Below are 16,148 nucleotides of genomic sequence, written 5' to 3' on the forward strand. Positions count from 1 at the left end.
CCTCCAAGTCCCTAGTAGCCGCAGGTACCACAATAAGCTGGTTCGGGTGAAACATTGACACCACCTTAGGGAGAAACTGGGGATGAGTCCGCAGCTCTGCCCCGTCCGAATGGACAATCAGATATGGGCTTTTTTGAGACAAACGCCGCCAATTCTGACACTCGCCTGGCCGAGGCCAGGGCCAACAGCATGGTCACTTTCCCTGTGAGATATTTCAAATCCACAGATTTGAGCGGTTTAAACCAATGTGATTTGAGGAATCCCAGAACTACGTTGAGATCCCACAGTGCCACTGGAGGCACAAAAGGGGGTTGTATATGCAGTACTCCCTTGACAAACTTCTGGACTTCAGGAACTGAAGCCAATTCTTTCTGGAAGAAAATCGACAGGGCCAAAATTTGAACCTTAATGGACCCCAATTTGAGGCCCATAGACACTCCTGTTTGCAGGAAATGCAGGAAACGACCGAGTTGAAATTTCTTCATGGGGCCTTCCTGGCCTCACACCACGCAACATATTTTCGCCACATATGGTGATAATGTTGTGCGGTCACCTCCTTCCTGGCTTTGACCAGGGTAGGAATGACCTCTTCCGGAATGCCTTTTTCCCTTAGGATCCGGCGTTCAACCGCCATGCCGTCAAACGCAGCCGCGGTAAGTCTTGGAACAGACATGGTACTTGCTGAAGCAAGTCCCTTCTTAGCGGCAGAGGCCATGAGTCCTCTGTGAGCATCTCTTGAAGTTCCGGGTACCAAGTCCTTCTTGGCCAATCCGGAGCCACGAGTATAGTTCTTACTCCTCTACGTCTTATAATTCTCAATACCTTGGGTATGAGAAGCAGAGGAGGGAAGACATACACCGACTGGTACACCCACGGTGTTACCAGAACGTCCACAGCTATTGCCTGAGGGTCTTTTGACCTGGCGCAATACTTGTCCAGTTTTTTGTTCAGGCGGGACGCCATCATGTCCACCTTTGGTCTTTTCCAACGGTTCACAATCATGTGGAAGACTTCCCGATGAAGTCCCCACTCTCCCGGGTGGAGGTTGTGCCTGCTGAGGAAGTCTGCTTCCCAGTTGTCCACTCCCGGAATGAACACTGCTGACAGTGCTATCACATGATTTTCCGCCCAGCGAAAAATCCTTGCAGTTTCTGCCATTGCCCTCCTGCTTCTTGTGCCACCCTGTCTGTTTACGTGGGCGACTGCCGTGATGTTGTCCCACTGGATCAATACCGGCTGACCTTGAAGCAGAGGTCTTGCTAAGCTTAGAGCATTGTAAATTGCCCTTAGCTCCAGTATATTTATGTGGAGAAAAATCTCCAGACTTGATCACACTCCCTGGAAATTTTTTCCCTGTGTGACTGCTCCCCAGCCTCTCAGGCTGGCCTCCGTGGTCACCAGCATCCAATCCTGAATGCCGAATCTGCGGCCCTCTAGAAGATGAGCACTCTGTAACCACCACAGGAGAGACACCCTTGTCCTTGGAGATAGGGTTATCCGCTGATGCATCTGAAAATGCGATCCGGACCATTTGTCCAGCAGATCCCACTGAAAAGTTCTTGCGTGGAATCTGCCGAATGGAATCGCTTCGTAATAAGCCACCATTTTTCCCAGGACTCTTGTGCAATGATGCACTGACACTTTTCCTGGTTTTAGGAGGTTCCTGACTAGCTCGGATAACTCCCTGGCTTTCTCCTCCGGGAGAAACACCTTTTTCTGGACTGTGTCCAGAACCATCCCTAGGAACAGCAGACGTGTCGTCGGAAACGGCTGCGATTTTGGATATTTAGAATCCACCCGTGCTGTCGTAGAACTACTTGAGATAGTGCTACTCCGACATCCAACTGTTCTCTGGACCTTGCCCTTATCAGGAGATCGTCCAAGTAAGGGATAATTAAGACGCCTTTTCTTTGAAGAAGAATCATCATTTCGGCCATTACTTTGGTAAAGACCCGGGGTGCCGTGGACAATCCAAACGGCAGCGTCTGAAACTGATAGTGACAGTTCCGTACCACGAACCTGAGGTACCCTTGGTGAGAAGGGCAATTTGGGACATGGAGGTAAGCATCCTTGATGTCCAGGGACACCATATAGTCCCCTTCTTCCTGGTTCGCTATCACTGCTCTGAGTGACTCCATCTTGATTTGAACCTTTGTATGTAAGTGTTCAAAGATTTCCCATTTAGAATAGGTCTCACGGAGCAGTCTGGCTTCAGTACCACAATATAGTGTGGAATAATACCCCTTTCCTTGTTGTAGGAGGGGTACTTTGATTATCACCTGCTGGGAATACAGCTTGTGAATTGTTTCCAATACTGCCTCCCTGTCGGAGGAAGACGTTGGTAAAGCAGACATCAGAAGCCTGCGAGGGGGAGACATCTCGAATTTCCAGTCTGTACCCCTGGGATACTACTTGTAGGATCCAGGGGTCCACTTGCGAGTGAGCCCACTACGCGCTGAAACTCTTGAGACGACCCCCCACCGCACTTGAGTCCGCTTGTACGGCCCCAGCGTCATGCTGAGGACTTGGCAAAAGCTGTGGAGGGCTTCTGTTCCTGGGAATGGGCTGCCTGCTGCAGTCTTCTTCCCTTTCCTCTATCCCTGGGCAGATATGACTGGCCTTTTGCCCGCTTGCCCTTATGGGGACGAAAGGACTGAGGCTGAAAAGACGGTGTCTTTTTCTGCTGAGATGTGATTTGGGGTAAAAAAGGTGGATTTTCCAGCTGTTGCCGAGGCCACCAGGTCCGATAGACCGACCCCAAATAACTCCTCCCCTTGATACGGCAATACTTCCATGTGCCGTTTGGATTCTGCATCACCTGACCACTGTCGTGTCCATAAACATCTTCTGGCAGATATGGACATCGCACTTACTCTTGATGCCAGAGTGCAAATATCCCTCTGTGCATCTCGCATATATAGAAATGCATCCTTTATAGTCAATAAAATACTGTCCCTGTCAAGGGTATCAATATTTTCAGTCAGGGAATCCGACCAAGCCACCCCAGCGCTGCACATCCAGGCTGAGGCGATCGCTGGTCGCTGTATAACACCAGTATGTGTGTATATACCTTTTTAGGATATTTTCCAGCCTCTCAGCTGGCTCCTTGAGGGCGGCCCTATCTGGAGACGGTACCGCCACTTGTTTTGATAAGCGTGTGAGCGCCTTATCCACCCTAAAGGGTGTTTACCAACGCGCCCTAACTTCTGGCGGGAAAGGGTATACCGCCAATAATTTTCTATCGGGGGAAACCCACGCATCATCACACACTTCATTTAATTTATCTGATTCAGGAAAAACTACAGGTAGTTTTTTCACACCCCACATAATACCCTTCTTGAGGTACTTGTAGTATCAGAAATATGTAACACCTCCTTCATTGCCCTTAACATGTAACGTGTGGCCCTAAAGGAAAATACGTTTGTTTCTTCACCGTCGAAACTGGAGTCAGTGTCCGTGTCTGTGTCGACCGACTGAGGTAAATGAGCGTTTTACAGCCCCTGACGGTGTTTGAGACGCCTGGACAGGTACTAATTTGTTTGCCGGCCGTCTCATGTCGTCAACCGACCTTGCAGCGTGTTGACATTATCACGTAATTCCTTAAATAAGCCATCCATTCCGGTGTCGACTCCCTAGAGAGTGACATCACCATTTCAGGCAATTGCTCCGCCTCCTCACCAACAGCGTCCTCATACATGTCGACACACACGTACCGACACACAGCACACACACAGGGAATGCTCTGATAGAGGACAGGACCCCACTAGCCCTTTGGGGAGACAGAGGGAGAGTTTGCCAGCACACACCAAAAACGCTATAATTATACAGGGACAACCTTTATATAAGTGTTTTTCCCTTATAGCATTTTAATATATATATATACATATCGCCAAATAAGTGCCCCCCCTCTCTGTTTTAACCCTGTTTCTGTAGTGCAGTGCAGGGGAGAGCCTGGGAGCCTTCCCACCAGCATTTCTGTGAGGGAAAATGGCGCTGTGTGCTGAGGAGAATAGGCCCCGCCCCCTTTTCGGCGGGCTTCTTCTCCCGTTTTTCTGAGACCTGGCAGGGGTTAAATACATCCATATAGCCCCCAGGGGCTATATGTGATGTATTTTTAGCCAGAATAAGGTACTATCATTGCTGCCCAGGGCGCCCCCACCCAGCGCCCTGCACCCTCAGTGACCGCTGCTATGAAGTGTGCTGACAACAATGGCGCACAGCTGCAGTGCTGTGCGCTACCTTATGAAGACTGAAGAGTCTTCTGCCGCCGTTTCTGGACCTCTTCACTTTTCGGCATCTGCAAGGGGGGTCGGCGGCGCGGCTCCGGGACGAACCCCAGGGTGAGACCTGTGTTCCGACTCCCTCTGGAGCTAACGGTGTCCAGTAGCCTAAGAAGCCAATCCATCCTGCACGCAGGTGAGTTCACTTCTCTCCCCTAAGTCCCTCGTAGCAGTGAGCCTGTTGCCAGCAGGACTAACTGAAAATAAAAAACCTAACAAACTTTTACTCTAAGCAGCTCTTTAGGAGAGCCACCTAGATTGCACCCTTCTCGGCCGGGCACAAAAATCTAACTGAGGCTTGGAGGAGGGTCATAGGGGGAGGAGCCAGTGCACACCACCTGATCCTAAAGCTTTTACTTTTGTGCCCTGTCTCCTGCGGAGCCGCTAATCCCCATGGTCCTGACGGAGTCCCCAGCATCCACTTAGGACGTCAGAGAAACAGGGCATCTGTACACAGATATTCAGCTGCATACTCTAAAGCATTAAGTGCTGCCTTATTAATTGCATTGCTTATTCTCCTGAATATGAGTGGATTTTGAGAGGGGGGGGGGGGGTGTGGCAGTACAGGCACTTGAATAAACATTAGTGTTTCCTCCCACTTTTATCTCCAAGATTTTTTACGTGCTGCTCCCTTTCTCTGGAATTCTTTACCTCTCCCCTTCAGACTCTCCACCTCTCTAAAGAACTTCAAACGGGCTCTTAAGCTCCCCTTCTTTACCAAACCCAGCCAAATCTCATCCTAACCCCCTGTCCTATGCTCGGTCTACCCCTTCCGAGCTAAGATCTGGCGCTCAACCGCCATGCTGTCACCCCTGTCTGTCAGCCCCTCCCCTTTAGAATGTAAGCTCTCACGAGCAGGGCCCTCTTCCCTCATGTGCTTATCCTTTTCTTACTTCTACCTCAACTGCCCAATTCCTGCAGTTTTTTGGCCACCTTGAAACTTATCTCTGTCGTCTACTGGTGTAGTTATGCTTAGTTACCCTGTACTTGTCCTCTATTGTCTTCAACTGTAAGTCACTGTTTTCCTGTTCTGATAATGTGCATATGTACTCTGTAATTGGGTGCTGCAGAACCCTTGTGGCGCCATATAAATGAATGATAATAAGAATAAAAATAATGGTGCCTGAAACTGTGACTTTACTTTGATACGAGACAGTGACTTAATTAGTGTCTCCAAACTAATTTGACTGATAGTAATCAAACTTTTATTTATCCTTCTAGTCATGTGTACACTAATCACCCATAACATTAAAACCACTGACAGGTCATTGATTATCTCATTAAAACGGTACCTGTCAAAGTAGCAAGTGAACACTCGCCTCTTGAAGTTGATGTGTTGGAAGCAGGAAAAATGGGCAAGCGTAATGATCTGAGTGACTTTGACCAGGGACAAATAATGATGGGTAGACAACCGAGTTACATCATCTCCCAAACAGCAGGATCTGTGGGGGTGTTCCTGGTAAACAGTGGCTAGTACCTACCAAAATGGGTCCAAGGAAGGACAATCTGTGAACCAGCGACTGAGTAAAGGACGCCCAAGGCTCACTGATTTGCATGAGAAGCGAAAGCAAAGCTGTCTGGATCTATCCCACAGAAAAGCTTCTGTAGCACAAATTGCTGAAAAAGAATGCTGGCTAGGATAGTATGGTGTCAGAATACACAGTGTATCACAGCTTGCTGTGTATGGGTCTTAGCATTCACGCGGATGTTAATTTGACACATACCACCTACCTAAATATTGCTGCAGATCAAGTACACCAATTTACAGGACTTATAGGGCAGAATTAAATTCTGAGCGCGGGTCCACGCGTGCCGGCAGCTATTCAAATGTTTCTGCCGATGAGCACAAGAGCTTAATTTCAGTTCACTATTCCAGGGGGTGGCAAGCTGAAATCCACAAAAAATTACCTATTTGGGCGCCCAAGCGGGACTTTTCACGTTGCACCCACTCATTTAGTCGGGTTTTGCTGCTTTACGTGGCTAAACCCGACTGATATGGGTGCGATCAATTGACTATCACTCCCACTTTAGACAGATTGGGCATGAGAAAATAATTGAATTCCCCCCAAAGGGTCTTTAGCTACAGTCTTGGTGCCAGATAGCACAGGACACTTTCCCAGGTCTTGATCTTGACGGGTCTATGAGGGGGACCTACAAAATATTAGGCCGGTCGTTTTAATGTTAGGGCTGATCGGTGTACATCCTCATGTGCAGACTGTTATTTTTGATGCTGAATGATATATGTGAAAAACAAGGTGGAACACAGCGCAGGTAAGCAGCTGTCCAAAGGCCCCTAGTATTCCTATATGGATAAACACTGCAGCCATTGTATCAATGAAACACAAAGATACAACTGGGCACAGAATATTTCCACAGCACATTGAAACCTTAGAATTTGCAGTTTAATCAGATTACGAGCATTGCCTATATGCCATTCATTATTGGACGTGCAGCATTTACATTTTTGGTTTTTTATTTGCTCAAACCTTTTGCCATTTTACAGTTGTGCTTTTATTATAGTGAGAATATATGTTTAAACGGTTTAGGTATGCATGACCGGCGGGGGGTGGCTCTCCATGGGTTCTATTCCCACTGTATGGGTGTCGTGGACACCCACGAGTGGGAATAGTCCCTGATAGTCGGCATGCCGACTGTAGGGATTGTAACTGGGCGGGATGTATAGGGAGGTCTCCTGACCGCCGGTTACTTAACTACATCCCGTTTAAACAGAACCAAGAGGTTGACTAGAGACAAAGCAGTCTCTGCTAATGCCCCAACATGTTTTCAGGCTGAAGAGCCAGGAAATAAAGGGCGTGTATCCATTGAGTATTTGGATTGATTAGAAATCTGTAATTCATGTATGCGTTCTAGATGCCAGATAATATTATTAATTGGTACGTAGATGTTAAGTGGATATTCTAATCTTAGGAAATTAACTGAAGTCCCTGACTAATAAAAGTTTGAACTCTAGATTACCGTTTTCACTGTGCTTTTTTGGAGAAGTTGTGGTATTCTCAAAGGTGTATATTTATTTTCAGGGGATTCTTTCTCTCTTTGATTTCCAGAAGAGCGTCTGCTTCGTTCCTTCTTCAGTTCAGATTCATAATGAGAACTAAAGTTGAACAGGATAAAAAGGTATACTTAATGATATATTAAGTAGTCCATTCCCTAAAAGATGAATGATCTGTAATGTAGGCAGTGAGGCTAGATTAGGTGAAGCCTTCTAAAGACATGACAATACTGCATCTGATAGTCTGCAATATGTTCATAAACTCATTAAACTATTGCTCGATTTGAGGCAACCTGCTGCTCCTAGATATTTTTAAACTACAAGTCCGAACATGCACTACTAGCCAGAGGCTGTCGGGACATACTGGGATTCGCAGTTCCGTAACAGCTGGAAATTAAGCTATATATGTATTCTTACTAGACTATCCCTTTAATTCAGGATACCTACGATTTACTCCGGTTCTGTGGCTAACTAAATCCAGGTGAAATGCAGGCTTGAATTTATCCAGCCACATAACCTATGTACGTCATAGGTGTCCTACATTAAAGGGATATTATGACACAGTAATATATATTATATATAAATAGTATAGTATATATAGTATTCTTAAGGTATAGAGTATATAAGCAGAGTGTTTAAAGTGTATATAGTATCTATGGCGATGGTTCTCAATGACACCAAAAGGTAATGTTTTGTAAATCTCTTTAATTATGCACAGGGGAGTTAATCTATTTTGCTTGGTCAGTAATTATCCCATTATCCCACCTGTTTCCTGCGAATATATGTGATATATATATATATATATATATGTGATATATATATATATATATATATATATATATATATATATACCGCAACTACCACCTAGGTGGAAGGTGCACTCACGCCCAGAAATCAGTCTCTGAAATCACTTGTAGGTTCAATTTATTTTAATCAGGTTCACTGTTGATGCCGTTTCTCATCGACGTTTCGGTCCATATAAGGACCTTTATCAAGATTGGCACTTAAAACACCTAAACAATCGGAAACAATTAAAATCAATATATACAAAAAAACAGATTATCAACACCAACACCACCAGTGCCTCCCAGGCCCTAAAGACTGTCACCAAGTAGCATAAAGATACTTTAATGGAAAGAAAAACTCAATCCATGTGTGATTTAGAGACGCCTCCACCCTCAGAGCTCACCTCACACAGAGTAGATACTTCATCTTAACAACTAATTACCTGGACAACACACTAGGTCATACTGAAGTGATGGATTGCTTCTTCAACACATTGAAGATGCTATAATAATAAAAATTATGGCCTATTAGATAAACTTCCAGATCATTGAATAGTGTAAGACCAACACCTGGGGCCACCCAATAAGCATCATACCTGATAGTTTATTAAAACAACGAATGGCAGCTGAGGGCTCAATGCATATTTCCAACACTAGATCTGCAATTGAAAGGTAAGGAAAAAATAAACACCAACCGTAATCCTATGTCAGAGGGTAGCTGCAAGGGAACCATACTCACTGTTCAAGTGTCCAGAGCCAAATGAGAGCTGCATAATGTTCAGCCTCAGCTGACAGCTATTTAAGGGTCAGCCACAGGATGTGTCACTTAAGGTGATTAGCAATTACTAGACAACACTGCAGAAAAACAACTGCTCAAAAAACGAAACTAGACCCGCTGGACAAGTACTATACAGCCTAGAGATCAGGCTGTATAAGTATCGCTATCATAGGCAAGCTAAAAATAAGAGAAAGTTTGTAATTACTGGGGCAAACGCCGGAGACGCGACTTCCGCGTTCCACCGGCAGGAAGTCCCTGCGTTCCACTCGGCGGAAGTGCCGCTGCTCGGCACGTGAACGAACCGAATCGTAGTAATATACATGTATGTAGCTAGATAAGAAGTGCTAACAATGGGCAACATTCGCCAGGGTCAAAAACTCAGCTCTAAAGTCCACACGTAACCTATTAGGAACGAGTGGATCATAACTAGGATCAGCTTTACCGGAAGTGACATCATTACCTATGCTAGGCTTACCAATGGAGTGGGAAGGCTGTCAATCACCAAAACGTCATATATACAATTCTGACAACAATTAGAAAGTAAGAGAGCCCAGGAGCCAATGATCTCACTCACCCTATATATCAGAACCAACATACATCTTGTCAATGGAATATATTAAATACTACACTAATGTACTAGTATGACAAAAATAGTATTAATAATAATAAATAGACAAAGGCGCGGGGGGTGGTGAGATCATTAGGCTCAATGAGCCCTCGTGACATATCAAGGACCTGGGTTGGCTCCGGGAAACATACAAACATACAGAAAACACATATATAGATGCCCTTAATTTCCTATTCACTATACATAGAAAAAACATGCTAGACAGCACATCAGAAATAATAATAATGAAAAATAAATTGTTAAATATGAACACAAATTCAGACCCACACATTATGTAATCGTCATGCCAAAGTACCCTACGTCCTATGGCCCTCATTCCGAGTTGTTCGCTCGCAAGGCGAATGTAGCAGAGTTACACACGCTAAGCCGCCGCCTACTGGGAGTGAATCTTAGCTTCTTAAAATTGCGACCGACGTACGCGCAATATTGCGATTACAAACGAGTTAGCAGTTTCAGAGTAGCTCCAGACTTACTCTGCCTGTGCGATCATTTCAGTGCTTGTCGTTCCTGGTTGACGTCACAAACACACCCAGCGTTCGCCCAGGCACTCCCACCGTTTCCCCGGCCACTCCTGCGTTTTTTCCGGAAACGGTAGCGTTTTCAGCCACACGCCCCTGAAACGCCGTGTATCCGCCCAGTAACACCCATTTCCTGTCAATCACATTACGATCGCCGGAGCGAAGAAAAAGCCGTGAGTAAAAATACTTTCTTCATAGTAAAGTTACTTGGCGCAGTCGCAGTGCGAACATTGCGCATGCGTACTAAGCGGATTTTCACTGCGATGCGATGAAAAATACCGAGCGAACAACTCGGAATGAGGGCCTATATACGCAAGACATCATGAAGAAAATCCAACATCCAAAAAAAATTGGAGTTTAAAGAAAAATGTTAAGAGGGTTGGCCTCATTGAGGCCCCTAGGTGACACCGTACTGAGTTTGTGTATCCAGAAACTTTCCCTCTGTTTAAGCAGTGAGGTACGATCACCTCCACTTAAAGGCGGAGGCACCCAATCAATAAGCTGACATTTCAAAGCAGATACTTGGTGTCTAGCTGACACAAAATGTCGTGCTACCGGTTTATCAGAGGAGCCCACGTTAAGGGCCGTATGAATAGATGACCGATGGTTAGCCATCCGGTCACGAAAAGGACGCGTCGTCAACCCGACGTAGCATAACCCACAGGGACATTTTAGAAGGTAAATTACATGGTCCTTTTCGTGACCGGATGGCTAACCATCGGTCATCTATTCATACGGCCCTTAACGTGGGCTCCTCTGATAAACCGGTAGCACGACATTTTGTGTCAGCTAGACACCAAGTATCTGCTTTGAAATGTCAGCTTATTGATTGGGTGCCTCCGCCTTTAAGTGGAGGTGATCGTACCTCACTGCTTAAACAGAGGGAAAGTTTCTGGATACACAAACTCAGTACGGTGTCACCTAGGGGCCTCAATGAGGCCAACCCTCTTAACATTTTTCTTTAAACTCCAATTTTTTTTGGATGTTGGATTTTCTTCATGATGTCTTGCGTATATAGGACGTAGGGTACTTTGGCATGACGATTACATAATGTGTGGGTCTGAATTTGTGTTCATATTTAACAATTTATTTTTCATTATTATTATTTCTGATGTGCTGTCTAGCATGTTTTTTCTATGTATAATGAATAGGAAATTAAGGGCATCTATATATGTGTTTTGTGTATGTTTGTATGTTTCCCGGAGCCAACCCAGGTCCTTGATATGTCACGAGGGCTCATTGAGCCTAATGATCTCACCACCCCCCCGCGCCTTTGTCTATTTATTATTATTAATACTATTTTTGTCATACTAGTACATTAGTGTAGTATTTAATATATTCCATTGACAAGATGTATGTTGGTTCTGATATATAGGGTGAGTGAGATCATTGGCTCCTGGGCTCTCTTACTTTCTAATTGTTGTCAGAATTGTATATATGACGTTTTGGTGATTGACAGCCTTCCCACTCCATTGGTAAGCCTAGCATAGGTAATGATGTCACTTCCGGTAAAGCTGATCCTAGTTATGATCCACTCGTTCCTAATAGGTTACGTGTGGACTTTAGAGCTGAGTTTTTGACCCTGGCGAATGTTGCCCATTGTTAGCACTTCTTATCTAGCTACATACATGTATATTACTACGATACGGTTCGTTCACGTGCCGAGCAGCGGCACTTCCGCCGAGTGGAACGCAGGGACTTCCTGCCGGTGGAACGCGGAAGTCGCGTCTCCGGCGTTTGCCCCAGTAATTACAAATTTTCTCTTATTTTTAGCTTGCCTATGATAGCGATACTTATACAGCCTGATCTCTAGGCTGTATAGTACTTGTCCAGCGGGTCTGGTTTCGTTTTTTGAGCAGTTGTTTTTCTGCAGTGTTGTGTAGTAATTGCTAATCACCTTAAGTGACACATCCTGTGGCTGACCCTTAAATAGCTGTCAGCTGAGGCTGAACATTATGCAGCTCTCATTTGGCTCTGGACACTTGAACAGTGAGTATGGTTCCCTTGCAGCTACCCTCTGACATAGGATTACGGTTGGTGTTTATTTTTTCCTTACCTTTCAATTGCAGATCTAGTGTTGGAAATATGCATTGAGCCCTCAGCTGCCATTCGTTGTTTTAATAAACTATCAGGTATGATGCTTATTGGGTGGCCCCAGGTGTTGGTCTTACACTATTCAATGATCTGGAAGTTTATCTAATAGGCCATAATTTTTATTATTATAGCATCTTCAATGTGTTGAAGAAGCAATCCATCACTTCAGTATGACCTAGTGCGTTGTCCAGGTAATTAGTTGTTAAGATGAAGTATCTACTCTGTGTGAGGTGAGCTCTGAGGGTGGAGGCGTCTCTAAATCACACATGGATTGAGTTTTTCTTTCCATTAAAGTATCTTTATGCTACTTGGTGACAGTCTTTAGGGCCTGGGAGGCACTGGTGGTGTTGGTGTTGATAATCTGGTTTTTTGTATATATTGATTTTAATTGTTTCCGATTGTTTAGGTGTTTTAAGTGCCAATCTTGATAAAGGTCCTTATATGGACCGAAACGTCGATGAAAAACGGCATCAACAGTGAACCTGATTAAAATAAATTGAACCTACAAGTGATTTCAGAGACTGATTTCTGGGCGTGAGTGCACCTTCCACCTAGGTGGTAGTTGCGGTATATTGGTGGCCTATTTGGTCATTAGGAGCACCCGCCGTCGTTACTGTGTATTGATGAGAGTGCAGGACTTTCCAAGGATATATATATATATATATATATACACACATACTGTGTACAGTGTATGTATAAAGTGTACAGTGTTTATACATGTACCCATACGTTGGTGTTACACTTGCCAAAGGATACAGTATAGTAGTGTCCTGGCAACATCAGTGGCTGGGAGACCATGGCGACTACAGAGGTCAGTGGGTGACTGTGCTGCAGAGCCAGCCCTAACCAATATGATGCCCTAGGCAAGATTTTGACTGGTGCCCCCTAGCACCACCACTAGTTCCACCTCTGTCAGTGCACCCCTTTCCCAGCACCATCACCCCTCACCCATAGCAGTCCTTATTTTGAGTTTCATACTCCCTAAATTTTAAATAGGAACAGTGTGCACATTTGGTGTACAGCCCAAAAAGGGGTGTGTTTTTGCTGGCAAGGGGCGTGGCCACACAATAGTATCCCCAATTCAAATTACGCCACACAGTACTACAAATTTAGTCACATTTTATCATGCGATAGTGTCCTTAATTCACGTTACATCACACAGTAGTACCGCTATACCTTATATCCATTACTCTTCACAGTAGTGCCCCTTATTCACATTACACCACACTGAATTGCTCCTTATTCACATTACACCAAACCATATTGCTCTTTATTCACATTAGACCACCCAGTAGTGCCCTTTTTATACATTACGCCACACAGTAGAGCGCCTTATACACATAAGTAATGCATTTTCTCCTACGTCCTAGAGGATGCTGGGGTTCCAAAAGGACCATGGCGTATAGACGGGATCCGCAGGAGCTTGAGCACACTAAAAAGACTTTGACTGGGTGTGAACTGGCTCCTTCCTCTATGCCCCTCCCCCAGACCTCAGTTAGACTTTGTGCCCAGGAGTGACTGGACACACACAAGGGGAGCTCTACTGAGTTTCTCTAAAAGACTTTATGTTAGGTTTTTTATTTTCAGGAAGACCTGCTGGCTACAGGCTCCCTGCATCGTGGGACTGAGGGGAGAGAAGTCAGACCTACTTCTTCTTAGTTAAGGGCTCTGCTTCTTAGGCTACTGGACACCATTAGCTCCAGAGGGTTCGATCACTTGGTTCGCCTAGCTGCTTGTTCCCAGAGCCGCGCCGTCACCCCCCTAACAGAAGCCAGAAGAAAGAAGCCGGGCGAGTATTGGAAGAGAAGAAGACTTCAGTGACAGCAGAAGACTTCAGTAACGGAGGTAACCGCAGTGGTAGCGCTGTGCTTCATGCTCCCACACACCAACGGACTCACAGGGTGCAGGGCGCTGGGAGGGGGGAAGGTGTGGTCTGGGCAGCAGGTTACTGAATGTTTTTAACCCTGGCATAACTACTGATTCGGTGCCTGGACACCGTTTACGATACCCCCGCCGGATAACGCAGTCACGCTGCGCGCCATTGCTCACAAGCGCCAACGGTTTGTACGAGGGTGCAGGGCGCTAGGGGGGAGCGCCCTGGGCAGCATGTTTCTGAGCGTCAAGATAGCTGGCAGGGGGACATACTAGGTGCCCCCGCCAGTGTACCGCAGCGGTCGCGCTGCGCGCCATTGCTCCCACACACCAACGGCTTGCGAGGGTGCTGGGCACAGGGGGGGCGCTCTGGGAATCAATAATATATATATATATATATATATATATATATATATATATATACACACACACACACACACACACACACACACACACACACACACACACAGGGTATTACTGCTATATTTTATATATATATATATATATATATATATATATATATATATATATATATATATATATATATATATATATATATATATATACACACACCCCCAGCTCAATATATATATTTATTTTAACGGGGCTTAAGCACGCCGGGAAGGGGCGGAGCTTAGCCCTCACAACAGAGTCAGCGCCATTTTCTTCCATGTCCCCGCCAAGGCTGGGTTTATAGCACAAAGGAGGGGGGGCACAGTTTTTTAGTGCCATATGGTGAAAAATATAGCACTACGTTCATTAATGGGCGCATAATCATTGTTGTGGTACATGAATCTCTGTGTTTTCCTGTCAGATTACCCACTATAGTTTAGTCGACATATGTCGACATGTGTGAGGGCTCTGTCACAAGCAGCTGTGGGGATCACTGCCGGCATCGCCGACGCCTATTGGTCCTTGATTCGAAAGATTTAGTATCAGCAGGTTGGTGGTTGTATGCTTATAAAAGTAAACACGGTATGGGAGACACAGTCGTATGTGGGTGCCCTGTCGGCATCAACTGTTTTTACTGGGTGAAAATTAACATGCTGTAACTGCCTTATACCTGTATATATATTTATAGGTATATGTGGGGGGAGTGTTTTGAAATTATATATGTATGCTTCCCTCAGACCCCTCGGGGTTCCAAGAATGTTAATTTTGCCTGCTTACTAATCCCTGCTGTCGACGAATACTAGGTTTCTGTCGACCATAACGTTCCTGGTAGATCCACAACTGGGGCATGTCAGTACATGATTATACACATTCAGAACACATTACTGTCAATAGGGACCTGTTGGGTCCGGACAATCCACATATATATATATATACACATGGTTAGGATTTGTGTGATATATTGTGTATTACATTATGTATATTCATGAATGCTGAAGTAATAGTATTCTTTTTCATGTGCTGGTCGCTCTGTTGATTAAGCTCTAGGTTGGCAGTGACGAGTGGGTCTTCAATCCTCTCAAGGAGTCAGAAGGTTTATTCTCTTCCCGACGCGGAGAGAATGCTGTGGAAGTCAACTTCTGGTCGACACGGGGCCCTGTCACAAAGGATCGTATACAGGAAGCCAAGTGATATTTTATTTCTATGCTTTGAGCTTGTTTGCATTACATGCACACGAGGGAGTGTTTATATTCGGAAAGGCATCCAATAGAATTAACCTAAAGTGTGTAAGGTTTGTTCCTTCTGTTGGTTCTTCTTTATAACATTGCGGCGGCTGCTGTACGTATACAGGAGGTGTGGCCGGGGAAATGCTGGGGCGGTCTCCGAGAGATACTGGAGTTTTTCCCTGGGACGGTGTACCACTGTTTGGGGATACCTCAGTTCAGTCAATCCCGGGGGATACTGCTGGTGATTCTAACTGCGTGAGTTAGTCTCCTTCACAACGGTTGGTGACGCATTATTTTGTGGGATGTAGTCGTTTTAACCGGTTCGATACCGTTCTCTTTTCCTTTTCTGTGCAGACAGTGGAGAAAAAGGTAAGAGTTCTGCAGCCTTGTTCGGTTCACAGAAGCGGATGTCGTTGTCTGTTTCTACCACATACATCACATGTCGCGGAGTCTACCTGGCTGGAGGCCACCCTGGTGGGAACTCGTCTAATACTTTTTAGTCAGTCCAGGAATAGACTAGGACCTGTGAGTTAATTATAGAATCCTAAGGGGGACATTCTGGCG

General features: G+C 45.2%; 1 protein-coding gene and 1 long non-coding RNA gene across 6 annotated transcripts in view; one reads left to right on the top strand and one right to left on the bottom strand.

Moving 5' to 3' along the window:
• RUFY3 (RUN and FYVE domain containing 3) overlaps nucleotides 1–16,148 on the bottom strand; it is a 282,769-nt gene that overhangs the window by 16,086 nt on the left and 250,535 nt on the right. For all 5 annotated transcript variants that reach the window (XM_063920120.1, XM_063920121.1, XM_063920122.1 and 2 more), the window contains one exon: nucleotides 7,257–7,392. In XM_063920120.1, coding sequence (XP_063776190.1) covers nucleotides 7,257–7,392 — 136 coding nt within the window. The remainder of the gene's footprint in view (nucleotides 1–7,256; nucleotides 7,393–16,148) is intronic.
• On the top strand, nucleotides 11,908–12,700 carry LOC134915486 (uncharacterized). The gene is made up of 4 exons (XR_010177393.1): nucleotides 11,908–11,988; nucleotides 12,069–12,131; nucleotides 12,225–12,284; nucleotides 12,500–12,700. It is a non-coding gene; the product is annotated as an uncharacterized LOC134915486 (long non-coding RNA).

Source organism: Pseudophryne corroboree, chromosome 1 (genome assembly GCF_028390025.1).
Source record: "Pseudophryne corroboree isolate aPseCor3 chromosome 1, aPseCor3.hap2, whole genome shotgun sequence".
NCBI classification, from domain to species: Eukaryota; Metazoa; Chordata; class Amphibia; order Anura; family Myobatrachidae; genus Pseudophryne; species Pseudophryne corroboree.